The following is a 24,556-nucleotide window of genomic DNA, read 5'->3' on the forward strand; positions in this document are numbered from 1 at the left end:
AGCACAAGGCTCATGAGCTCAGAGATGTGCCAAAGATGGCAGAGACTAGGATGTGGCTTTTCCAAAGCCTTCTGCCTCAAGAAGGCAGCTCTGAGCCTTGTGCTCAAATCAAAAAGCACCTTCCTGTTAGGGAGAGGTGCCCAGGAAAGAAGAGTGCTGTCACTCACTGGCTCTGCACCAGGAGCTGGCATTGCAGGGGCAATCTTACTTGGGTCAGTTAGACTGACTGCAGGCTAACATCAGCCTGTGGATGGCTTGTCTTGGCTGACAGCCCAGGCTACGTGTGCAGCACAGCCAGTGAAGGTTCTCCCAGGTGTCTAACTGCCAGTAAGTGTGATGGGTGTCTGAGACTCCTTTGGATGTCATGCTCATGGCACTCTACTTTGGCCTAATGTCAATGTCACTGGATTCTTCCACAGCCTGGATTTGCCTCCCCAAGGTGGGAACAGTGCCATGGTGTGCCTCATGACTGAAAGGCAGCTTGTACGTGCCTGTTCTGGGACGCAGGTAACTCCGTATCTCTTCACTGCTGTCTGGGCTTGGTCCCATAGGTCCTGGACTCTGACCCTGTAGACCAGACCCAGGAGGTGGAAGAAGACCTGGGCTTGCTCTATGACAGCCTGGAAGAGTGCAACAACAGTGACAGCGGCCCAGAGATGGAGGACAATGAGAGTGTGCACAGCACACCCAAGCCCACCCTGAGGTAAGGGTTGCAGCGAGTCCCTGGCCAACAGCACAGCTTATGGGACCTGAAGAAATGCTCTCCAACACCTTTCTTGTTGCTTGGGCTAATGCAGGCATTGTCTTGCATCCACTCCCATTGCCATCTTCTATTGTCACCACTTGCTCCTCACTCAAAACTGCCCATTAAATCTGGCTTCCTTCACATTTAGTCTCATTTTTCTGCCAGCCTGACACTGCCATTTTTCTGACACTGATCTGCTGGAAGAGTTCTATTTGATCTAAGCTCCAGCTGCTCCCAGCTCTTTCTGCCAACAGTCCTGGTGTTCTCTGGGCTCTCCACACTGAAGCATGCCTGTCTTTTGAGCACTTTGTAAGTGCTTGGACCAGTCCTTGTGAGATGTGCATGCTGTGCTCCCACCCTCTGTGGAAATGTGACTAGCAACCATCAGCGCTGTTCCTCACCCCATTCCCCAGGCACTGGTGACTTACTCTGCCAAGAGCTGCTGACCTAGCACAGGGGTCTCCAGTGGATCATGCAGGGAAATCAGGCTTTGCTCCCATGTGATCTGTGCTCACCTGGCCTCTCTGCTCATATGCTTTTGTGCTGTCTTTTTGTGGAAAAGTTGTCTTTTATTGTCTTTCTACTTGACTGCATCATAGTGCACTGGGTCTCTTTGTAGTCAAGCCAAGCTCACTTGGCATTGTTGTTTCTGTAGTTTTTATATATACAGAATCATAGAATGGCCTGAGTTGGAAGGGATCTGAAAGATCATCTAGTGCCAACCCCCCTGCCATGTAAAAATACATACATGTATGTATATATATATATTATATATAAAATATGATTTGGAGTAGTTGGTATCCGCTCTGAAGGTACTTAGCAGGAGTAGCAGGCATGGCTTGCCACAGGCAAACTGTTTGAAATTAAATCTGCTGGGTTCTGGAACCCATGGGCCACTTGGGAAAAAACAGGAACGTGACAGAAGTCGTGTTTTCCACAAACCCACAAGTCATTGTGAAGGAGACAGCAGGCACATGGGCAAGCTGCTTAAGTGATCTGCTTGGACTCCAAAAGGAGTTTCACATGGTCTCTCATCAGCAGAGACAGAGGTGCTGTGGGAGAAAAAGGAAGGTCTTTCTGTGGTCAGACAGTGGTTTATGTGTATAAACTATGTGAAACTGTAAGAAAAGTCTGTTGAGAGTATTTAAATGTAAGACCCCCACCCTGGTTCTGCAAGTGCCTGCTTGCAAACATCTGGTCACTGAACAGCATTCCAGAGTGAGTGCTGGTTTGTGCTGGTACCTGCCATTACAGTCTTCCTGGGGTGTTTGGTGCTGTTTCTGGAAGTAAAGCCTGTTGGGCTCTGAGCTGTTCTTCACCCTGTTCACAAAGTGTCCCTGGCTTGGTTTGGTCTCTGGTGCCTCAGTTTCTGGCAGTGCTGAGTCTGTATCCCCTGAATTCACAAGGGAATACTTCACAACATTTTGGGACTCTATTTTTTCTAAGGAGATGTAGAAGCTGCCTGCCAAGGTGTTTCATGTAGTCTTTGTGGTTCCAAAGTGCTGTGTAGCCTTCTCAGGGGGTGAATTACAGCCCAGCCTGTAAATATAAGGTGATCCTCACATTGGATTTCTTGCCATAGACAGCCTTGCTAGACACTTTGAAGGTCTCTGTGGAGCAAGGGCATTAATGGTGTGCAGTCCTTAATGGTGAGAAGTGGCTGGTGCCCTCATTTGGGCCAGTGGTGCTGGGAGCTGATCCCTTTGATCAGGGAAGCCATGGGACATCAGTTTGCTCCTGCACTGGGGCAAAACTGGAGCTGGAACCGAGGCTGTTTGGTAGGACCTCAGGACCTGTTGATTGAAGGTGAAAGGTGAAGGAGCAAATGTCTTCATAGGTGACTGGGAAATGGGTGGGTTAAGGGAGGCTAAATTCATTTAGAACAGAAGGAGGCTGTGCAGAAGGGCTGGGCTTTACCTAAATCTCAGTGTGCTGAGACGTGGGCTCAATCATGCGTGTAGGAGGAGAGCCTTTAAACTGCAGAGTCTTTAAATTGCAGAAGAGCTCTGTGCTTAATGTGACGTCCTTGAGGGATGAAAGCTTCTGAATTCCAAGTGACAGAGGGCGCAAACAACACAGCTTTCATGGGGAAGAGTGAGACTGGCCAGTTTAAATGGAGTGTTGAAAGGCATAGGAAGTATAATACAGTCTAGACACATCCGATGTCTGAGAAAAAGGAGGGAATGAAAATAAATCTTTGTGGTGCTAGTGGCAGCAAGGGTATGTCACATTCTGGTGAGATTACTTGGGACAGTATAGAGGAGTATGGAAGAGATGCTGATTGAAGGGTGAACTATTAGAAAACCTGCATGTTTTTCTGGTTTGACTCTTAAGTTACTAATATAGTCTGTATAGATTGAAATTTCTGGCTGGGAAAAGGCAGGTGTAGAGTAATGACTGTGCAGGGTGGTGACAATGTCTGTGATTTTGTAGTGGAGAATGGAGGGGTAGAAAGAGAAGAAATACATTAGTAAAAGGAGACATAATTTATACCAGTGTGTCCTGTAGAAGATGTCCCACCAGGGCACTATTGTGACTCTAAACCTGAAGCGTTGGTAAACGAACATGGTGTGAAGCAACTGGTCACAGAGCCAGTGAGGGAAAAATCAAGCCTTGACTTTTCCCAACCAGTGTATAAACACTGCTGCTGAAGAGCTGCTCTGTGTGGGAACCATCATTTATTTTCAGAGATGGAATGTCCTTTTAGGAGCAGTAAAACCTAACAAACACTGTTGTGCCTGGCAGTACAGCGTGCTGTATACAAATGAGGAAGTATGCTAAAAGAAAAATAAAAGGAGTAGGCAGGATGTTCAGAGGTGTGGAGGTGTCCTGCAGGTATATCCTGATGAGAAAAGTAGAAAACAGTGGCAAAAAACTCTGATAGAGTCCTAACAGAAGAACTTTTCTGTATGTTATGCCTCAGTGGCCATCCCTGGAAACCTGCAACCTCCTAGCCCTATCTGCACACTAGGCACATCAGGAGAAACATTTCCTGGGAGTTAATGAGCACATGCACAAAGCTTAGAGGGAATCTAGCTCAGATCTCCTGCAGGGAACTCACACACTGCAGGTGGATTCTGGTTGCTGTAAAGGTCCTCGGAAAGCTGTCAAGTGAGATCCAGTGCTACACCCTGCTTGTTTTCTGAAGACTGGTCTTTGAGCAGCCCACAGGCTGTGAAAGGGGTCCTTGGCAAATAAATAATGTGTGGAAAAAGGGTAAGCAAAGGTGGAAGCTCACACTGTAGTGGCAGAGATTGTCCTGGCCTCCCCAAGAGAGTTCCTGTGTGAACTACAGTGACTTGAAAACAGGACCTTGGAGCTGCACTATGCAGCTCTACCAAAGCGTCAGCTCAGAGACCAAAAACTTGGCAAATTTAAGTGCTGCGCTACCTGAGGTGTGGTTCTGTGTGCAATACTGAGATCTTCAGAGCCTTGGGAAAGGGGAAGGCAGAAAGAGAAGGTGAACACTGCAGTTGGAAGTGTGCAGCAGCAGCGGGCAGAGGCAAGGAGCCATCCCTGGAAAAAGGGAAATAGAAGGGAAGGCAGCGGAAATCTGTGGAAGCTGTTACGGTGCAGAGGAGGCAGAGAGGTTCAGAGGCACACTGGAGTTGTGGTGTTGACAGAGACCATACATCAGTGAAATGGGGCAAGGTGGCAGCTCCTCACCTCCACTGCAGGGGTAGGGGATCACCTGAGGCAGAAAGCACCAGGAGACCCTGCCTCCAGCTCCCCAGGGTCACAGGGGCACTGCTGACAGGTCTGCTCCTCAGCCATGCATCGCCCAGACTCTTGGCTGTCTGGCCCTGTGTCCCACTGAGGACCTCTCCACAGAGCTCTGTGCTTGGGACAGGTCGGTGGGGGTGTGCTGGGATCATGGTGACTTTGTTCCTCTCTTATTCCTGCCTTTTTCTCTCCCGTCTGTCTGTCTGTCTGTCCGTCCGTTCGTCTGTCTGTTTCTCTGCAGGCGTTTCTTTGAGGGAGTCTCTCATTCTGGTTCCCAGACTGAGATCGGCAGTCTGCACAGCCAGAAAGGGCAGGATCAAGAGTCGGGCAGCCCTGTGAGTTACACCACCACACCACCTCTTGCCCCTGTCCCTCCCCAGCTAGCCCAGCACCCCCACAGTGCCCGCGCTCTGAGACCACAGCTCCTGGCAGCACCTGCCTGGGGCTGCTCCTTTCCTTCTTTCCTCCTCTTTTTCCCAGCACAGGCAGACAGGTAGCAGTGGGGGGCCTCCTCTGGGGCCGGTCCCAGGGGGATGCCAGACTCCCCTGTGGGAGCATGTGTTCTGTGAGGCCAGGTGTGGGTCGCTGACATCTGCCCTGCACAAAGTGCTCCATCCTGCTCTGACCCCACTCCCTGTCCCCCAGGGCGAGGCAGACAAGCGGAAGCCAGGAGCACAGCGACCACAGGAAGAGCCAGGAGCGGAGGTCCCTGCAGTGGTGAGTCCAGGCTATGGGATGTGGAGCTCTCTCAAACCCCACCTTGCTTTCTGGAGTACCAGGGGTGCCCACCAGGTTGGGAGGAGGGCTGGGAAGACAAGTAAGTTGTGCTGGAGAGCAGCAAGAGTTGAAGGAGTGTTAGGGTCTGCAGGAGGTGCAGCCCAGCCCTCCCAAGGCCCTGCAGCCTTGGCTCTCCAGGAGGGCCACCAGGAGTCTCTTGAGGATGGGCACCCATGGGTGCAGGGCTGCTCCCCATAGGAGCCAGAAGAGCAGTGTGTGTGAAAGGACTGTGTGTGACCCGCAGGAGCTGGTGGTAGAGGAGCCGTGTTCCCGGCTGGCCCCTGCAGAGGCTGCCATGAGGGAGGGCAGCGTGGACAGACTGGCCCAGCTGGGCCCTGGGACCAAAGCCGAGCTCCCCAGTGCCGTATCCCCCAGGTAAGGCAGGTCTGTGCCCCCTGCCAGGGCTGAGCAAGCTCACACTGGCTCCCTGAACTGAGTGGAGGTTGTTGGAGATGAGATTTCCTCAACAGTTTTGCCTCTCCTGCTTCTCCCTCACAGCAAGGCAGAGAGCAAGCAGTTGTGGCGTCCCCGCAGCACCTCTGTGAAGGACCGGCAGAGCTCAAAGGGACAGGGTGGCCGTGCCAGCAGCCTGGACAGTGAGAGCTCTCCAGATTCATGGCATAGCACCCAGGTGAGGCCCTTGGGAGCCATCCCATCTGGAGGCTTCTTACTCGAGAGCTCTGCCAGGTCTTCAGCCGTGGGCAGAGTGTCCAAGGCGGCTGACTGGGGTTAACCTTTGCGGTGATGCTGTCGCAGGTGCCTCGTAAGTCTGTTTACGATCAGCTGAACCAGATCCTGGTCTCAGACGAGCAGCTCCCCGAGAGCATCGTGCTGGTGAATGTCGCTGAGTGGCAGGGGCAGGTGAGCAGGTGTGATGGGAGCTGGATGCATAGGGGCAGCTGCAACCAGGGTGGATTCTCCCAATCATATCAGGGTGTCCTAGGGAAACTGGCACCAGCTGTGCCCTCCTCTCCTCCATTGTGGCCCTTCCTTCAGGGAGAAAATGCATTTACGTGGTGCTGAGCCACATACACAAGAGTCAGGTGTGTCTCCTCCATCACACAGCATCACTGCGTCCTCAAAACATGGATGTTCTGATCAGTCTCAGAAAGGCTGCCTAGCAGACTGCGCCTTAGGCCCTCACTGCTTGGTCCTGGCTCCCAGCAACCCACCTTTGCTGGATTCCCTGGCAAAGAGCCCCCTTCCTCTGTGGGCACCAGGCCCTGGGAAGTAGCAGAGGTATTTCCCACTGGGAGATGGAAGAGTGTCACCTGCCACTCCCAGGGAGCATTAACTACATCATCAGAGCAGGGCAGGGTGTGAGGACAGGCCCAGCCCCTGACAAGCACCTGCCTCCCCCATACCTGAAGCTCTAAAACTAAAGCTTTTGACTGCTAAAGGTGAATAGGAAAATGTACATGTGTGCAAACATGCAGTTAGCTAAAACACCTGTGAGGCCCTTTCAGGATCCTGCAACTACATCTGCCATCCAGAAACGGTGCTGGAAAATTTTGTGGCAGAAGAAAGGGCTTCTCAGTGAGAAGTGGAATCTTGACTCAGGCTGTGCATTCTTGGCTTGTTCCACTTGTCCTGGATAGGGAAAAAAAGGTCAATGCCCACTCCCAGAACCAGCCCCCTTGTCTGGCTTGACTGCCTATTTTACCACTGTTGAGCTGCATGCAGACACCTGAAGAGACAGAAGGATTTTGGAATGCTACAGTGGGAGAGTGGGAGAGAGCAAGAGGAGGGAATGAGCAGAGGCAGACTGAGCCTAGAGCTGAGCCCTGCCGTGGGATGGCAGGATTTAATCTCTGGACCAAACTGCTTATCTCAAGGAACACAGCCTGGTTCTTGGGACAGTTTTGCCCTTGCCATGGCAAGGGTGGTGACTGCTGTGCCCAAAGGCAAGAGCAGGGGGCTGGCTGGCCCCTAGAGCAGAGCTGGGAGGAGCGGGGGATGCTCAGGATGCAGCTGTGAGTGACCTGATGGTTTCCTCCTCCCTTCGTGGCATGGGTGGGGACACATGTCCCAGCTCTAACCCCGGGGGCATGGGACCCAGGGCAGGCATGGGCTGGTGCTGGCCAGCACAGCCATGCCTCCAGGGTGCCTTAACCTGAGCTCTCTGCATTGGCAGTACGTGAGTGAGCAGCTCCAGGCGCACAAGCAGTTGGTTGTATCCACCTGCTCCGTGGCGGACATCCAGGCAGCCTTCAACACCACTGTCTCCCGCATCCAGCGATAGTGAGTACAGCTTGGGCTCAGCCTCTTGGCATCATATGGATTCAGAGAAGGGCTGGGTATGGCCCTGGCTCTCCAGGGCTCATTAGGACCCTTTGGGGTTGTGGACACTACTATAAAAACAGGTGTAGACCCTGGGGAAAGTGGGGGGTCCCAGTACTGCTTTTGCCCATGGCAGTGCACACCAAGCTGGATATTCTCAGCGATGGGTTCTTGTCAGCTGGCCTGGCAGGGCATGTCCCCTGGCCCACCTGCTGAGCCACTGCACATCCCTTACGGTCTCCTTTCCTCTCCCTTTGGCAGCTGTAACTGTAACTCCCATATGCCTCCCCCGGTGAAGGTGGTGGTGGCAGGGGACCAGAGCTACCTGAGCGTTGTCCTCCGTTTCTTTGTGGAACAACTGGCCAGCAAGACACCAGACTGGCTCAACTACCTTCGCTTCCTGCTTGTGCCGCTGGGTGAGAGTCACCAGGAGCCCAGTCCCAGGGCTGTCCTCTCCCACTTCCCCAGATTACCCTGCCTGAAGCCAACACTGACTTGCCCTTCTCCCCTGCAGGCTCTCACCCTCTTGCCAAGTACCTGGCCTCAGTGGATAACAAATACAGCACTCTTTTCCTGGACACAGCGTGGCGGGAGCTGTTCAGCAGGGCCGAGCCACCCACTGCAGGTGAGGAGTGGGGCCGGCTGGTGTCAGCAGTGCCCTGAGGGGGAGCCCAGCTGCCATTGAGGTCCTCATGGCTCTTTGTGCCCGCAGACACTGTGGATATAGCAGGCCGTGTTGCCCAGTTCATCGCTGGAGCCAGCCTCTCTCACCAGCTCCCCATCTCCGAGGCCATGCTGACCTACAAGCAGAAGAGGTGAGTGTGGCCCCAGGGCTCCTGTCCTCCTCCATGCAGGCCCGGTCTGGGACCTGCCCAGGATAGGGATGCGGGACACAGGGAACAAGTGAGTGAGGCCCTGCATTCCACTGACGAGCAGCATGGTGCTGAGGGAGCTGGGGTCCCCCAGTGAGAGGCCTGCAGCACCATTCCCTGCCACCTCCCGGTGTGCTTGGCCCCTCCAGTAGCTGTGACTGTGACAGCCCCAATGGTGGGGACCAGCTGCCAGGACTGGGATGGGCTGGGCGGGGCTGCAAGCTGGTACTGTGCTGCCCGGGGGTTGATGCTCGTGTTCCAGCCGCACTCTCACCTCTCCCTTCTCTTGGTTTCTGGCACCCAAGGAAGAGAAGTCTCTATTTTGATTTTTATATCAGGTATTGGCTTGTGCTTGCTGTGCCGCTGCCTGGCCTCTCCCTGCCTTTCCCCATGTGCCTCCATCCCTCTTGCTGTGCAGAGGAGCCATGACCCCACAGTGGGGCAGGGCTGCCCTCCCGCATGCAAGCCCTTTCCCAGCACTGGAGGGGACAACTCCTTGCCTCCTTGTGTAGTGTGCCCTGTGCTGCCATGTTGGGGACAGGGGGTCTCAGGGAGGGAGGGCAGAGGAGATGGTCCTAGTGGATGTGAGTCACCATTGACCCCTGTGAGGGCACAAGGTTAGCAGTCACATAGGAATTGGTGCTCAGCACACCCAGACCCTGACCAGCCTCTCTTCGTTCTGCAGCCCTGATGAGGACTCCTGCCAGAAGTTTGTCCCCTTTGTGGGGGTAAGTGTGTTGAGGGGCCAGCAGATGCTGAGGGGAGAGGTGCAGTGCACAGTGCTGCTGATGCTGGGTATTCTCTGGTTTGTCTGTCCTTGCAGGTGGTAAAGGTGGGCCTAGTGGAGCAGTCTTTCAGTGCCTCTGGTGAGTCCCCCAGCTCTCTTCTCCACTGTGGGAGGCCCTTGTTGGTGTCCCCCAACCCCTCAAACCCACACTTCTCCTCCCCAGTGGACTCGGATGATGCCACAGTCTGCACCCCCTCCCTCCTGAGCTCAGCACCAGCCTCCAGTGCAGCTGTTCCCTATGGCAAGGAGACTGTGAGCACCCCACCACCCTCTCCGTCCGTCAGCAGCGGCCTCTCGGGTGCTGGGTAAGAAAACAAGGCCCCCTCAGCCTGAGGCAGCGGGGGAGAGAAGCAAGGGCAGCACCTGTGTGCTGCATGTGCTGCCCATCTTGCCCAGGTCTCTGAGCCCTGGTGTGGAGGTGATGGGCCTGCAGGTGGACTACTGGACAACACAAGGGCTGGACAGGAAGAAGGAGGGTGACAAGCGGGAGACGGGTATCAAGAACACACTCAAGAGCAACTTCCGCTCACTCCAGGTCAGCCGCATCCCCAGCACAGGGGAACTGGTGCCCCCCAGCACCATGGCCATGACCGTGGTCACCAAGGAGAAAAACAAGAAAGGTAACCAAGCCCACTCTGGGGTGCTCTCTGGCTCTGGGGCCAAAGTTCTTTGCAAAAAGGGTGGGGGGGAGCCTGCAGGAGGGCAGGGCTGAGATGTGGCCCAGCAGGGGTCAGTCAATGCACTGGGGCAGGGGCTCCCATTCAGGTCCAGGTGGGGACATCCTAACATTGGTCCTGTCTGGTCTTGGTCCCCAGTGATGTTCCTGAGCAAGAAACCAAAAGAAAAGGACTTGGAACCCAAAAGCCAAGTCATTGAAGGGATCACACGCCTCATCTGCACAGCCAAGCACCAGAACACCATGTTGCGAGGTGAGGGCAAGTACCAGCCCCTTGGGGCTGTAGCGGGGCAGACCAGGCAGCACAGGCTGGCTGTGGTAGGGCTGTACCTCACTGCACCCTCTCCTCTCAGTCTCCATAGATGGGGTGGAGTGGAACGATGTGAAGTTTTTCCAGCTGGCAGCACAGTGGCCAACACACGTCAAGTACCTCCCTGTGGGCATCTTCGGCTACTCGAAGAGTGTGTGAGACATTGGGGCATCCCTGGAATGGAGCTGCAGTGGGTTGCAGGAGGAGACAGGGAGATGGACATGCTCTTGTCCCCATCTTCTGCAGACCAGTCCCTTCCTGCTCAGTGCGGGGGGGATACCACACCTGCACCCTGTGGGCCAAGAGCCGTGAAGGTGAGGCCAGTGAGACTGGGTCCATGCACCCTCCAACACCAGCCAGGACACCATGCCATCTGCCTCCTGTGACCCCCAACAGCAGCCTGGACAAGGGTTGGCACCAGCCAGCAGGGCCCCAGGAAGGGCTCTGGGCCCCGCTCTCCACAGATGCACCTGCCAGGCCAGCCCTGTAGCCAGCCAGGGCCCCAGCTGGCCTGGACCCAGGCAGGTTCCCCAGTGCTGCAGCCAGCCAGATTGCTCTGTGCAGGGGGCAGGTGCTGAGCAGGGCCCACCACCCCTCTACCACCCTTGCCAGCCCCACTGCCAGCCTTGCACTGCTGTGCTGGCCCTGCCCTCTGCAGCACAGCCTCAGCAGCTTTTCCAGTCCCCCTGCAACCCTGCTGCTGAGGCTGTCCTCTTCATCACCCCATCCTTTCCTAACCAGCCCTACCCCATGGTGCTGCCAGCTGGAGGTGTGGGATGAGGGCACCTGAGTTTTTTTTTTTACAAGATTCTATTTTTTTTAAATTTATTGTATGGTTACTTTTCGGGATTAATTTTAATAAATTAATGCTGTTACCATTATGGCAGGGTATGTGTGTGTGGGTGTGTGGGTGTGTGTGGGTGTGTGTGGGTGTGTGTGCCCCCATGTCTGAGAGCATTATTGAGCACAGCTGGGAGAGAACAAGTTTGGGCAGGGTGCAGCTACTACCACCACTCCAGCAAGCATGACTGTCAGGGCTGTCTGAGCACAGCAACCACGGGTATGGCCTGGCCATGCTCCCAGCCATGGACCAGCTGAGTTCCCCAACAGACTCCAAGCTGGGACTGGGTGGAGCTTGGCTCATTTATTTAAATAAAACTCACGCGTGTTCAGGAAGAGACAGACTGGATTCAGCCTGAGTCTTCCCAGCCAGGTCCTCATCTACCTGAATGTGGAAAAAGTCTGTCTCCTTTCAGCAGAGGCCAGGCTTGCTGCTGTCTTGATCTCTACAGTCTGGAAGGCAACCTGTGGCTGTACCTGAGAAGTGGGGAGTGTTGTGGATTCAGCAGAGATATATTCCAAGACATGAGGCCTCCCCTCCTGGCGCCGGAGATAGCCCTGGTTCAACAGGTGCAGGATGCAGGACAGCACGTCCACGCTGTGGCAGCAGAAGCTCAGGAACTGCACCCCTGGCCCCAGCTCGCCCTTCTGACAGGCATCGATCACCTACGGCAGCAAGGGAGCCCCACTGCAGTGGCTGCAGCCCCCATGCAGCCCCTGGGCCCCCTCTGCTCCACCCCGTACCCTGAACACCAGGTTGTCGATGTGCAGCTGCTTTTCCACCTTGAGGATGCGGGTGATGAGGCAGCACAGGACGTTCCTCTTCCTCTCCAGGGCGCTCACCTCGGCCCTCTCTGTCCGCAGGTACCTCTGCTGGGGCAGCAGCCTCAGCTGGCGGCCGGAGGCCTGGGCCAGGGCTGCCTGGTTCAGCCGCAGGGCACCTGGAGCCAGCACCCAAGCCAGGCTCAGCCAAGCCTCGGGCTGGGCCCTGAAGGAGCCCCGGGACACACGTGTGGCCGTGGGGCCCAAGCTGGGCCTCCCGCTGCCGCCTGCACCGCTGGCCACCCCAGCCCTGTCCCCCACGTGTGGCCCCAAGCCCCAGCCACGCACACAGCCCCTGGCCCCGCCCCAAGCCCACACACAGACCCGAGACCCAACCACCCACGCTGACCCACATGGGCCCCGTGCATGGCCCCGAGCCCCACCCCACACATCACCCCCAGCCCCACAGCGGCCTCAGGCCCCGGCCTGACACACAGACCTGTGCCCCCAGCAGCAACACACGGACCCAGCCCCCTCGCTGGCCCTACGAACTCTAAGCCCAGCACCCCCTCGGGGTTCAGACCAGCCCCTCCCCCGAGTGCCCCAGCCCCACACTCACCCCCTGGAGCGCAGCTCCCCTCCAGGACGCCCTGGCCGTGGGTCAGCGGGGTCAGCGCGTGGTGCACCAGGTCAGCAGGGAGCCCCGTAGCCTGCAGCAGGGCCTCCACAGCCACCTCCTGCAGCACGGGGTGGGAGGGCAATGGCCAAGACCCACTGGCCACAGGCCTGGCCTAACCATGGGGTCCTGTGCCCCAAACACTGCTGGAGACCCCACCAGAAGGGAAGGGAGGACACGGCCCTGCCATGCTCCGGCCTCCACTGCCTCCCTCGCCCCACGGTGGCCCCAGCTCCTACCTGGGCGCTGTTGAAGCACAGCAGGATGTACATCTGCAGCGTGGACACGTGCAGAACGCAGTCTCCAAACTGCAGCTCGGCGTGGCCCAGCCACGTCCACTGCAGCCGACGGGGCTTCGTGCACTCCCAGCTCAGCTGGCTCTGGCCTGTCAGGGACAGTGTCAGCACCAGGGACCAGCCCTGCCAGCCGCTCAGCCCACCCCAGCACGCCACCACTCGTGGCTGAGCTGCCCTGGAGGGTCTGAGCACTCTCCTGGCCGCAGCACTCACTCTGCCGGCAGAAGTCAGCAAACTCAGCCAGGGGGGAGCTCAGCACCGCCGGGAAAAACCTCCCAGGGTTCTCCATGTAACAGAGCGGGGACACAGGCCAGCAGCGCGGGGACAGGGCCAGCACCTTCACCTCTGGCACATCTGCCACCGAGGCCGTTCCCAGCACCTGGATACGGAGGCACAAGGGCGGCTCAGGTCAGGATCCAGGATTCTCTGGCAGCCTCCGGCCTCCCCACGCCACCATCGCTCTCACCTCGTCCAGGCCTGTGTCCAGCTCCAGCAGCCGCTTATCCTTCTCCTGCAGCTGGAAGAGGCAGAACTGCCGCTGGAGCTCCTCTGACTCGGCCAAGTTGCTCAGCATGTCTTGGGGAAAGCGGCTGGGGAAGCACAGCCCGATCTGCTCCACGATGCCTCCTTCCAGCCACGACGGCCCTTGCGTCAGGAGCCGGTCCCCCAGGTAGTGCCTGCCACGGCCACCAGCTTCCGTCAGGGCTGGGCCCGAGCCCTGTGGCCATCAGCCGCCCGCCAGGAGACAGCCACAGCTCCAGGCCCGGCCCCACCCCATGGCACACAGGCCTGGCAGCACACTCGGCTCCCCTCCCTGTCCCCAGCAGGGAATGTGCCTCCGCACACCGGCAGCACCCACGGGCCCTCCACGCTCCGTGACCCCGTAAAAGCAAAGCGGGAGCGCCACTGCCACGCCAGGCCGGGCTCCCCCAGCACACCAGGCCATGCTGCACCAGGCCCCTGGTTCCAGGGAGACACGGCAGCCTCACCTGTAGAAGTGCTCAAAGGTGTGGGCAAGCTCCAGGCCGCTGAAGACGACAAAGGGCTCCAGGAACTGCTGCAGCCGCTCCAGAGGCCCCGTGCTGCCTGCGGCCCTGCGCAGCTCCTGGATCTGCACGTCAAGGTAGCGGGCAAACTGCTCGCTCACCTGCGAGGGACAGGGCTGGCTGCAGACAGGGCTCACCAGGTGCCCACAGGGCCGGGCTGGGGCAACATCCCTGCGGGGAGCAGCTGGGACGCTCTGGCGCTCCCGGGCAGGGGCCGAGGGTGCCCAGGCACCAGCCCAGGGCAGGAGTGTGCCAGGCCCGGGCCCACGCTGGGATGAGCACCACGCACCTGAGCTGGGCACCATCCGGGGTGCCAGGGCAGGGCTCTGTGCCTCGGGGGAACAGGACACCACCCACCCCGAGCTCGCCCCAGTGCCACGGGTCAGGGCAGCTCCCCAGCCTGTGCCCAGGGCCAAGGCAGCGGGGCCGCGCTCCCTCGACTCACGTGCAGGGCAGTCAGGAAGGAGAGCTGCAGCAAAGCCCCTGCAAAGCCCTGGCCCAGGGCCAGCACGAAGGCGGCCTGCTGCCCAAAGAGCTCCTCCGTGGCCCCGCGCAGGCGCTGGTACAGCCGGCAGTAGCGCTCCGCAAGGTCCGGCGCCTGCCCCGCCGCCTCCAGGAACCGCTGCACCTGTGGGAGCAGCGCCAGGGCTGAGCCCGCAGCAGGACGTGCCCCTCCAGTGTCCCCAGCCCTGCTCTGCCCTGCCAACACCAACTGCCTGGGTCCCAGCCAGGGCCAGCTCGGGGCCCTGCTGCTGCTGTGGGGCTGCCAAGGCGGGAGCGCAGCTCCGAGGGCTGGGCAGGGGCTGTGGGGGCACGAGGGAGGCACAGCAGCAGCCCAGCAGGACAGAAAGCCCAACGCTGGACCTGTCTCCTGGCCTGCAGCATCAGCCTGGGCACAGGGCCTCCTGACACCCGAGCCATGCCAGGGTGGCAAGCGCAGCATGGCTGTCCCCACATCGCTCCAGGCTCTGTGGAGGCCAGCTACAGCCCTGTGCCCTCCCCACGCTCCCAGGGCACTTCCAGACCCCACTCCCTGCTCCAACCACCCAGGGCAGGTCCCATGCCCCCCCAGTCAGCCCTCCAAGCTCTACCTGCTGCTGCACCACGCCACGCCAGCACTGCGAGATTCCCCACAGGCCTCTCGGCTTCTCCACCACTGCCTTTGCAGTCCTGGCCAGCACCTCCTTGTTCTTCCCCTCCTTCCCACCTGCCAAGGGTCAACCTCAGGCTCAGCGTGGCTCCGTGGGCAGGCCCCGCACACTGACCGGCCACAGCAGGGCTGAGGGGATGCTGGGGAGGCGCGGCCACTGCTGGGGCGTGACCGCAAGCCTTCCCTGGCTCAGGAGCCTCCTGTGCCACAGGACGCTGCCCAGAGAGGCCCCACGGCCACAGCCTGGTGCTCCGGAGCACCGCCTGCCCAGCCCCGCGGAGGGCAGTCCCTGGCTCACCAGCTGCTCTGCTCTCCTCTGGCTCGGCGCCGCCGGGGTCCACGTGCACCAGGAGCTGGGTCAGGCGCCGCACGCAGGAGCCGAAGGGAACCCTGCGCCCCGTGGCACGGCGGGGCAGCTCCACGCTCTCCAGGTACTCGCTCAGCAGCCAGGCCAGGGGACTGACACCATCAGGGTCTGCGGGGCCAACCAGACTCAGAGCCAGGCGCCTCTGCCTGGGGCACGGCACGGCTGGGTCCCGGAGAGCGCAGGGTACCTGGGCTGGTGATGCTCTGCACCAAGGGGTTCACCAGGGCCTCCCAGAATGTCCTGCCCAGTGCCCGGGCTGCCTCGTCGTCAGGAAGGAAGCGGTTGGCAAAGCCCTGCTCGTGCTGCAGTGCCCCGTTCAGTCTGCAACAGCGACCGGGTGGCACACGGTGCCGGGGCTGGAGAACTCCCACGGGAAAGCAGAGCACACTGGTGGCTCCCTGCTCTGCCCCTTGCCACGGCACGACGGCTCAGTGGCCCCGCTCGACCCCAGCAGCCAGGGAGGGCCCCTCGCCGTCTCTGGGACCTGCCCCCAATGGCCCTCGGGGCCCTTGCAGCCGCTGCCAAACGGGCCCTGTGCAGTGCCTGTGGCCACGAGATCCTGCTGTGCCTGGCCGACCTCTGCCACATCAGGATGGGCCGGCCCCTGTGGGGGACCAGCATCCCCCTCTGGGGGGTTAGCCCAGCTTAAACCCAGGGGACTCCAAGGCGGCCCTGGCCCTCCAGAACCACTGGTGGCCAGGAAGGAGCAAGGGCCCCTCCGTCCAGGTGGCACACCCAGCTGCTCCTTTCCTAGCCCCGCTGTCCCCTCACAGGCTGCCAGCCACGGCCCCCGGGGCCCTGGGACACCAGGGACGCGATGGCACAGCCAGGACACAACTCACCTGCCAAAGAGCTGCAGCAGCTGCCCCCGGTCTCGGCAGATCTCCTGGCTCCAGGCATGAGCCCGAGCAGTGCAGGAGAGGAACGTCCGCCGGCACAGCTGCTCCTTGAAGATGGGCCACAAAGTGGGCTTGGGACCCAGCACCTCGATGCCACGCACGCGTGTGTCAATGCCACCCTGCAGGAGAGCGGGACCCTCAGTTCCTCGGACGTGGCCCCGACGCCCCACGCTGCCCGCTCCCGGGCCCAGCCCCTGCTCCCCTACCTGCTGGCACCGCTTCACCCGGATCTGGATGATGGGCCAGAAGCGGGTCATGTTCTCCAGCAGGATCACTCTGCTGTCCGAGGGCAGGATGGTCACCTGCAGGGAGGCACTGAGCCCTCAGCATGACGGAAGTGGCTCCCGCAGCGCAGCTCCTGCCATTCCCACCTCCCCGAGGGCACCAGGGCCACACCTCCACGGGGCACAGCAAGGACCGGCCCGCCTCTCCCACGGCGACTCACCGCATTGAGCTCCGTCCTGATGGTGGCAGGGCTGTCCCCGCCCAGCACCACCACCCGCGATGGCATGTAGCTGGAGTCCTCGCTGGCCACCAGCATGCTCAGCTCCCTGCAGCACAGCAAACACGGGGCTGTCCCCACCTCCCTGCCCTGGCCCCTGACAGCACCACGCCCTGCCGGCCACGTCCCGCTGCCCCCAGCACGGGGCCACTGTGGCAGGGCTGGCACAGATCCACAAAGCCCTCCCGGCCCAGCCCCACCTGATCACCACACCACACTGCATGTGCACAGTGATGAAGTGGGAGCCGCTGCTGCCGTTCGACTCCCAGTAGGTCCTGGGGTTCCTGTCCACGAGCTTGCTGGCCTGGTGCGAGTTGGAAGAGACCTGCACCTTCTCCCAGCACTTGTCCTCCTTCACCTCCATGCTGGAGCCTGTGGGCAGAGCACGTGCAGCTTCCAGCCACCAAGCCACTTCCTGGGGCCAGCTCCCACTGCCTGCACTCACCTCGGCAGAGGTTGTGCAGGAAGACGTCAAAGAAGGGGATGCTGATGGGCTGGTGGCTCCGACGGTGCTCCTCAATCTGTCCCAGGACCAGCTGGAGGATGGCAAAAGGCTCTTACCAGGGGCCCCACGTCCTCCTCCCCTCACCCCACGCAGGGCTGCAGCAGGCAGAGAGCACAAGGCCGTCCCTCAGTGCCGGGGACAGCCTGAGGGTCCCCAGACCCAGAGCCCCAGCACAGCCATGCCTCCCCAGGCCCACCTGGATGCAGCCGGCCAAGATGCTGCTCGTCAGCTTCTTGTAGAGGCCGGCAAACTTCTCACACTCCGTCACCAGCTCGAGCAGGGCCGGCGCCAGTGACGGGACCGTGCTGTGCTTTTCCAGGGCTTTGCTCAGAGCCTCGTGGGTGCCCACGTGGCACATCACCACCACGCAGTCCTTGCTGGCGCTGCCCAGGCGGTGCAGGAAGCCAACAACCTCCTGCAGCACCTGCTGAGATGGAGCCGTGAGCAGCCGGGGCACCGCTGGCAACTCCCTGGGTCCCCCCAGCAGCCGGAGCTGCAGCTCCATTCCCCTCATCCCAACCCCACCAGCGCTCGCCAGAGCCTGGCCAGGCACGGCCAGACTGGACACGTGGCCACCAGGACACGGACATGGCCAGGACAGCCGCTCCCACCTCTCCCAGTGCCTCGGACACAAGGCCAGGCTGCCACCTGGACATGGACACGGTCAGGACAGCCGCTCCCACCTCTCCCAGCACAGCCACCCCTGCCTGCTGGCAGTCCCAGGGCCCCCTCACCTCCCAGCTGCTGCTGTGGGTGCTCAGGAAGGACACACAGGGCTCCACACACTCATGCCAGGGCAGCACATCCTCCTGATAACTGTCCAGGAACTTGTTCAGGATCCTGAGTGACACAGGGGGCCTGCTCAGGCTGGGGCACAGGGACAGCAATGCTCCAGGCAGCCCTGCTTCCCTGCCCCAGCTGGAAGGCACCTCTCAAGGACTGGCAACCAAGGCTGCCCTGGCACCTTGCGCACCCCACCAGCACCCAGGCATGTCCTCCGCTGCCCCTGCGTGTCCCCGCCCAGGCACACGCTGCTCTGTCCCCACACGGCCCTGCACCCCAGGACAGCCCAATCAGCACCTGCCTACGTGCTGGGGTGAGCCTGCCACCAGGGAAGAACACCCCCACCACCACCCACAAACATGCACTGGGTCTTCCCAACATGACCACCCGCACTCACACACCTGCTGTGGGGGTCCCAGACCCCCCCAACCCCCCTGCACCCACCTGAGGATGCTCAGGCTCACAGCCTTCTCTGTCCCCAGCAGCTCCAAGCTGCGCAGCAACAGCCTGAAGCAGCTGTGGTCCTGTAGCAGCTGGGCCACCTGGCCAGCAGAAGCAGGGCCTTCGCTGCAGAGCTGCCGCTCCAGGGCCACCACCACCTCCTTGGACAAGATGCCGTCCTCCAGGCCACCCAGGAGCATCTGCACGCCCTTCGGGTCCAACGGGACCTCTCTGCCTGCCGTGACAAGGACACGTGAGCCCAGCCCGGGCGCTCACTCCAGCGGCAGCAGCCCCTCAGGGCGCTCTGCCCTGCCAGGCGAGGCGGCCCCGGGCAGGGCGGGCAGCGCGGTACCTGCTGCCTGCGGGCCCAGGGGCAGCCGGTGCTCGGCCAGGCGATTGATGGCGCTGAGGGCCAGCACGGCCTGCGGGCAGCCGCCGCTCTGCCCGTCCCTCCAGCAGCTCTGCAGCACCGCCAGGAGACCGCAGCTCGCCAGCTGCTCCGCCAGGCCCCGGTGCCCATCCATCAGCATGTTCACCACCAGCAGGCCGTTCTGCACCCCTGAGGAGCCCCTGCAGGGACACAGCCGTGCCACTCTCCTCCCCCAGCCACACAGCCTCCCCTGCACCCGCAAGCCACCTGCCCGCCCTGCCCGTCCTTCCCCCGGCACATTCCCCCCAACCTCAGCCGCTCTCCACACTCTGCCCCTACCCCGGCACCCTCTGCATGGTGCTCAGGGCAGCAGGGATGGCGCTCAGCAGGCTGGCAGAGCCCTCGCTGGAGGCAGAGCCGATGCTGGCAAAGATCTCCCGCATCATCTGTGCGTCGCTGTGGTTCCAGGGCAAGGGCTTCCCACCGGCACCTCCCGGCTCAGCGTCCGCAGCTCCCACCAGCACCTTCAGGGCCTGCGAGGACAACAGCAGGGCAGCGGCACCTCCAGCACGGCCGGGGCGGCCCTGCCCGCCCCCCGGGCACCCCCGGCACTCACCGCCAGGCCGGCCTGCTGCACCAGGCCGGAGCAGCCGTGCTGCTGCATGCAGGCCAGCACGGCCCGCACGCCGCCCTCCGTGGCAAAGGGCACGCGCCGCTCGTACCGGGCCAGCAGCACGGCCAGCAGCCGCAGCGTCACCGCCACCAGCGCCTTCTCTGCCGCCTCCGTGCTCAGCAGCTCCACTGCCACCCGCACCAGCTTCTCCCTGCGTGCGACACCACACCTCAGCCGGGGCTCCTGACACTGCCAGCGCCTCGGGCCCTGCCAGCCACCTCCTTCCTGCCCGCGCTGCGGCTGGGACGGCCCCGCCAATGAGCCTGCCTGCGACAAAGGGACACAAAATCCACCTCTCCTCTTGCGCGTACCCCCCTGCACGCTGCCACCTCCCGCGCTCCCAGCTCAGCACTGGCCCCCACCCTGCCCACAGGGCCCTCCCCAGGCAGCACGAGGGCTGTGCAGCACCCCAGGGCTCACCCAGCACTCCCGATGGTGCCCAGCCTGCCCTGGGCTGTGCCGACTTGCTGCTCCGACTTGGGCTCCTCCTCCAGCATCTTCAGGATGTGCTTGAGCCCAGCTAAGCGCAGCCCCACCGCCGAGCTGCTGCTCTGGATCACGTCCACCACAGCTGAAACGCTGGCCAGCGAGCCGCTCTCGCTCACTCCCTCGGAGCTGCCCAGCACTGCCCGAAGGGACGGAGGCATCAGGGCAGCAGCGACACTCCAGCAGCTCCCGGGGTGCCACGCACCCGCAGACCCAGCACCCGCAGGCCCCCCCACTTCAGGCAACCGCTGGCTGCACGGCCCCCCATGCCCTGCCCAGAGCCTTCCCCCGTGGAGGCAGCAGTGCCGCTTCCAGCACCGCGCCTGTGCCCCAGCGTCTAGCAGGACATTACCCTGGCTCTGCTCCTCCGTCACCTCTGGCAAGAACAGCCCTTCCCTCTCAAAGAGCTCGCTGAACAGCTGGGAATCCGACTTCACTGCCACGCTGCGCGTTTGGGGCGGCCCTGCGGCTGCAGAAAGCTCTTCCTCCGCCACCTTGGCCATCGTGCCTTTGGGGCCGGTGCTCCTGCAGCCGTCGCCCTCGGAGCACACTGCGCTGCTCCCTCCACCATCCTGCTCTGCCCCCCTGCCGAGGAAGTGTCTGCCGTAGACACGGGAGCCGCGCAGGTCACGCAGAGAGCTGCCCTGGCACCGCTTCTCCAGGACCTGCAGCACCTTCTGGGCCAGCTCCGCAGGCACCGACAGCTGCATCAGGGCTTCTTCATCCACCTCCGACAGCCGCACCGATGGATGGGGACAAGTTAACCTCGGGCTCGCCACAGACCCCACGCCCCTTGTGGCGGCCACTGGCAGGACGGACAGAAAGGCTGCACCGACAGAGGTGCCCAGGGCCGCTCCCCGCTGCCACCCTCCCCCGCCTGTCCCCAGCCCAACTCCCACCAGCCCACACCTCCCACCCGTGCTCAACACCCAACTGCAACCGGCAGAATGACCCCACGGCCTCGCCTCGCCTGCCCAAACCTCGCTGGACAGTCACTCTTCCACTCAGGGGACGCTGCGTGTCCTCTCATCTCCACTCACTGCTCTGCTGGGCCAAGCTCCCCACGCTTTCACCATCCCCGTTCACCCTCCCATTTCTGTCCCTTTCAGGCTGCCCCTGCACAGCTCACACTTGCCATCTCCCCTGGGCCTGCTCCTTTCCCTAATGTCCCCCTTGCTCCTCCCTCCCCTTTCCCTGCTGCAGCCACTGGCCCCTACCTGCTCTCCCTGGTGCTGCTGGATGAGACAGGTGATCTCTTTCTGCTCCTGTGCTTCCAGCTTCCTCACGAAGAACAGCAGCTCCCACCACTCGGCACGGCTCAGTGTCTCTGCAGCCTTAGGCAGCCGCTGCCCCAGGTAAGGCAGGGAGTACAGCCCCCCCAAGGGCTTGCACAGGAATGGCTGTGGAACTGCAGGAGAGCAGAGCAAGGAGGGACACTGTCAGCTCTGACAATTCCCCCATCCTCCGCTGCACACTCTTCATTCCCCAAGGAAAGAGCTATTGCTAGGCAGATGTCCCCACCGTACCATAGCTTGCTGGGGGAAAGGGAGGTGACAGGACGGCAGTGGTAGAGTTGGAACATGCTTGAAGGAGACCAACAGGCTGCTTACCTGCTCTCAGTTTGTGGTTTCGTGTCAGGGTGTTCATCTTCTCCTGGCCCTCAAGCTCCTTGTGCTCCGAAGGGCCAATGATCTCGACCATGTGCCAGTGAACCCAGTATGTAGAGCCCAGAGCCTGCCAGTACACCTGAGGAGGAGAGCCCAAGAGAGACCCAGCTGGGGGAAGGCAAGCCCAGCCCCACTATGCAAGGCTGCACAAGAGAGCATACAGGCCCCTTGGCAGTGCCTGCTCCCCCAGCAGGGATACCTGCACCGGGGGCATGCCGTCATTGCTGCGGCGGAAGTCGCCCTCATCGCCAGCGGTGACCTGCTCGTAGTCCTCGAGCATGCGCACCCTCATGCCGCTCACCAGCGTGGCCTGCACGTACTCCACGTAGCTGCTGCGGCTCGGGAAGGCCGAGCGCGTCTTGAAGGTCACGGGCTCCTTTGCTGGGGATGTGGGAGCTGCTTCGGCAGCAGTGCTGGCTGGAGTCTTGTGCTGGAAGATGGAGCGGGCAGGGCGAGGCTGCAGCTCCCGTTGGGGCAGCGGCTCTGCCCTGTGGCTGCGGCTCCAGCCCATCACGTGCACCAGCTCCAAGATGAGGTTTGCCATGGCCATGCTGAACTCAAACTCCTGCTTCACACGGCTCCTCTCCTCAGAGACAGGGCTGGGCACAGCACAGCCCTGCTGCTCCTCTCCCTGCTCCACGCCACCGCTCAGCTTGTCCAGGAGAGAAGTCACACACAGGTAGCGCTTCACCAGGACAAACAGCTGCTTCCCAGGGATCTGCAACAAGCACAGCTGTCACACTCAGCCTGCAGAGCACCTCCAGCCCCCAGCTCCCTCTGAGCCACCAGCTCATTCCCAGGCAGGCTCCCGTGAGAGCTCCGGACCAGCTGGCAGCAGCAGAGACCTCTCAGCCCACCCTCCCCTCCCTGCTCGCGGACAGGGCTCTCCAGGTGCAGCACCTTCTGGGCCAGCTCCGCAGGCACCGACAGCTGCATCAGGGCTTCTTCATCCACCTCCGACAGCCGCACCGATGGATGGGGACAAGTTAACCTCTGCACCGCCCCCAGCCTCACCCCAGGCCCAGGTCCTGCGCCGGCTCTCCCAGCAGCCAGTCCTGCTCACCTGCCCACCTCCGACTACCCTCTTGTCCCGGACAAGGGCGCCAGCCCTGGCCCCCACTCCCACCCCTCCTGGCCCCTCGTGCCCCGCAGGCCAGGGCTGGTGGCGGGGTCTGTCCCCACCTGCGGGAGGTGAATCCCCTCGAAGGACATGCAGTGCTCTGCAGAGGACGTGATCTCAGCAAACAGCTCCAGCAAGGTGCAGCGACTGTCAAAGTCCATGTGCTGCTCAATGCCATCCTGCCGGCTCAGGCACAGCAGGACATAGGCCCGGCTCCCTGCAACAACAACAACAACTCTTCAGGCCCCTTAAAGACAACCCTCACCCCACCCTCCCTGCGAGAGGCAGAGCCACAGGGAAGGAACAGCTTTGCTGCTCAGTGTCACCTGATCCATGTTCTGTCCCTTCATCTGGACTGGCAACACTTTGCTCCGCAGTGTTTTTTCTACCCCTAATGCTGCAAGATTCTCACAAAGCAGCAACCCCAAATAACTGACTCCAGAACAGGGTCCCAGGGAAGAAAAGAAGTCAAGTTTTAACCTGAATCAGCCCTTCATCTGCCCCACTTCAGAGCTGCATGAACTCAGGCACTAGGACAGGGAAAGCCAGATCTCCTGTGGGATACACCACAACCAGCAACATTCCAGGTGTATCTAAGCCTAATCAGGCACTTCCAAGCCATGGCAGCTCCCCTTAAATGAAAGAACTGGGTGAGGACCAGCCTCTACCCACCAAGGTTGTGTCAAGCCCTTTGGCACTGGTCTTCATTGGAAAGGTATGTGGAAAGAGAGTGCCTGTTCCTCTAAGTGCATCCAGTCAAGGACCTTTTCACTGCAAAGAGTCAAAGTAAGAAGGAAGCCATAAACAAGAACATAAAGAATCACAAACCTGACTGACAAATGCTAATGGATGCAGTGAGGAGAAACAAATCTGGTCAGTCACTACAATTAGTAAGGACATCTGGGTGTGAGAATGATTATTTTTCAGTAGGTTTATCTGATTAATTGGAATTGGCAAGGAAGACAAAAGGGGGTGCAGAGAAAGGGATATAAAAGGCGCCAGTCATGTTTAAACCACAGCTGGTCAGTGTGTTTGTCTGGCAGCCCTGTACCTGATTGACACAGTCTGTCCTACTTTCTTACTAAATCTTTACTAACTCTCTCTCTACCCCTGTGTGTGTGTGCTGCAAAGACCGAGTGCCAGCTGCCAGTGAGACCTGCATGAGTGACATTTGGTGCCACAAACTGGAGCCTTACAGGGGCTGTGGGAGCCCTGTGGAGTCTGCAAGTGGAGCAAGTGACAAGCTGGAGGTGCCATCAGAGAGATCAAAATCATGGGTTTGAGGCTGGAATGCCAGCTATTGGGAAGAGTGGTGTACAGCTGACCCAGTACAAATTACTCAATTCTGATCAGGGGTGTAGGTGTCCCTGGCCTGAGGTGTCAGCTACTGGGGCAAGCACCAGGGTCTCAGTGCTATTGCCTGGAGTAGGCAGGATCCTTGGTCACCGGCCACTGGGGAGAGAACAGTGTGAATTCTGAAGAAGAGCTGCTGGAAGGGAGGCAAGTGAGGAGTTCAGCACCAGCAGCTGAAGCAGGACTGCAGTGCCTGGTGCCAGGGGAAAGGGTGAGTGTCTGCATCTTTTCCAACCCTGCTGTGCATGGGGCGTGCATGTAACTCGTTAGCAAAACTTCATGCGGGATTAGCAAGGAGGAGGTCCTGAGTCCAGACCAAGGTATGAGGTGGGTGGTGGTTGGTGCTAGAAGTCCCAAGGAATGTGTGAATGTGGACTGTGGAACAAGAATGGTACAGGTTTACTAGCAAGCATCAGGCTTGACAAACTGATGAGCAGGAGGACCTCTGAG

The 24,556-nt window shown here is 60.4% G+C and overlaps 2 protein-coding genes across 8 annotated transcripts in view; one reads left to right on the forward strand and one right to left on the reverse strand.

Moving 5' to 3' along the window:
* LOC138107691 (phosphofurin acidic cluster sorting protein 1-like) overlaps positions 1–11,051 on the forward strand; it is a 52,956-nt gene extending 41,905 nt beyond the window's left edge. For 4 of the 5 annotated variants that reach the window (XM_069009231.1, XM_069009226.1, XM_069009228.1 and 1 more), the window contains exons 9-24: positions 552–703; positions 4,710–4,803; positions 5,114–5,185; positions 5,490–5,620; positions 5,744–5,876; positions 6,002–6,106; positions 7,380–7,486; positions 7,787–7,941; positions 8,040–8,150; positions 8,238–8,340; positions 9,083–9,125; positions 9,221–9,263; positions 9,348–9,489; positions 9,581–9,804; positions 10,000–10,113; positions 10,214–11,051. In XM_069009231.1, the coding sequence (XP_068865332.1) occupies positions 552–703; positions 4,710–4,803; positions 5,114–5,185; positions 5,490–5,620; positions 5,744–5,876; positions 6,002–6,106; positions 7,380–7,486; positions 7,787–7,941; positions 8,040–8,150; positions 8,238–8,340; positions 9,083–9,125; positions 9,221–9,263; positions 9,348–9,489; positions 9,581–9,804; positions 10,000–10,113; positions 10,214–10,329 (1,845 nt within the window). In that variant the 3' untranslated portion in view covers positions 10,330–11,051. Of the gene's footprint in view, positions 1–551; positions 704–4,709; positions 4,804–5,113; positions 5,186–5,489; positions 5,621–5,743; positions 5,877–6,001; positions 6,107–7,379; positions 7,487–7,786; positions 7,942–8,039; positions 8,151–8,237; positions 8,341–9,082; positions 9,126–9,220; positions 9,264–9,347; positions 9,490–9,580; positions 9,805–9,999; positions 10,114–10,213 lie in introns of those variants that run through there. The other variant, XM_069009230.1, reaches the window with a different exon arrangement.
* Positions 11,052–11,116: 65 nt separating this feature from the next.
* On the reverse strand, positions 11,117–22,972 carry LOC138107689 (cullin-9-like). Of its 3 annotated transcripts, none has more exons than XM_069009224.1 (28): positions 22,816–22,972; positions 21,833–22,351; positions 21,577–21,712; positions 21,184–21,374; positions 20,319–20,694; positions 19,901–20,105; positions 19,424–19,631; positions 19,147–19,340; positions 18,790–19,007; positions 18,441–18,672; positions 17,948–18,053; positions 17,410–17,637; positions 17,154–17,244; positions 16,909–17,080; positions 16,652–16,757; positions 16,413–16,508; positions 16,150–16,325; positions 15,495–15,628; positions 15,239–15,415; positions 14,882–14,997; positions 14,236–14,418; positions 13,734–13,891; positions 13,211–13,421; positions 12,958–13,123; positions 12,688–12,833; positions 12,392–12,509; positions 11,755–11,951; positions 11,117–11,676 (listed from the first exon to the last, which is right to left on the reverse strand). In XM_069009224.1, exons 1-28 carry the CDS (start codon positions 22,912–22,914, stop codon positions 11,392–11,394), a joined length of 5,244 nt encoding a protein of 1,747 aa, XP_068865325.1. In that variant the 5' UTR covers positions 22,915–22,972; the 3' UTR covers positions 11,117–11,391. The 3 variants fall into 3 exon arrangements, with proteins under 3 accessions (XP_068865325.1, XP_068865324.1, XP_068865326.1); XM_069009223.1 differs by having other exon boundaries at positions 17,410–17,640; XM_069009225.1 differs by having other exon boundaries at positions 11,437–11,676; positions 11,755–11,880; positions 17,410–17,640.
* Positions 22,973–24,556: the final 1,584 nt, after the last annotated feature.

Source organism: Aphelocoma coerulescens, chromosome 3 (genome assembly GCF_041296385.1).
Source record: "Aphelocoma coerulescens isolate FSJ_1873_10779 chromosome 3, UR_Acoe_1.0, whole genome shotgun sequence".
NCBI classification, from domain to species: Eukaryota; Metazoa; Chordata; class Aves; order Passeriformes; family Corvidae; genus Aphelocoma; species Aphelocoma coerulescens.

Excerpts from the sequence above, each read along its gene's own strand:
- LOC138107689 (XM_069009223.1), bottom strand. The coding sequence starts at position 22,914 with ATGGACTTTGACAGTCGCTGCACCTTGCTGGAGCTGTTTGCTGAGATC. Across the intron at positions 16,758-16,908 it reads CAGTGTGGTGTGGTGATCAG|GGAGCTGAGCATGCTGGTGG; the intron begins GTGGGGCTGGGC and ends GCTGTGCTGCAG. Across the intron at positions 15,416-15,494 it reads GCAGAGCATCACCAGCCCAG|ACCCTGATGGTGTCAGTCCC; the intron begins GTACCCTGCGCT and ends TTGGCCCCGCAG.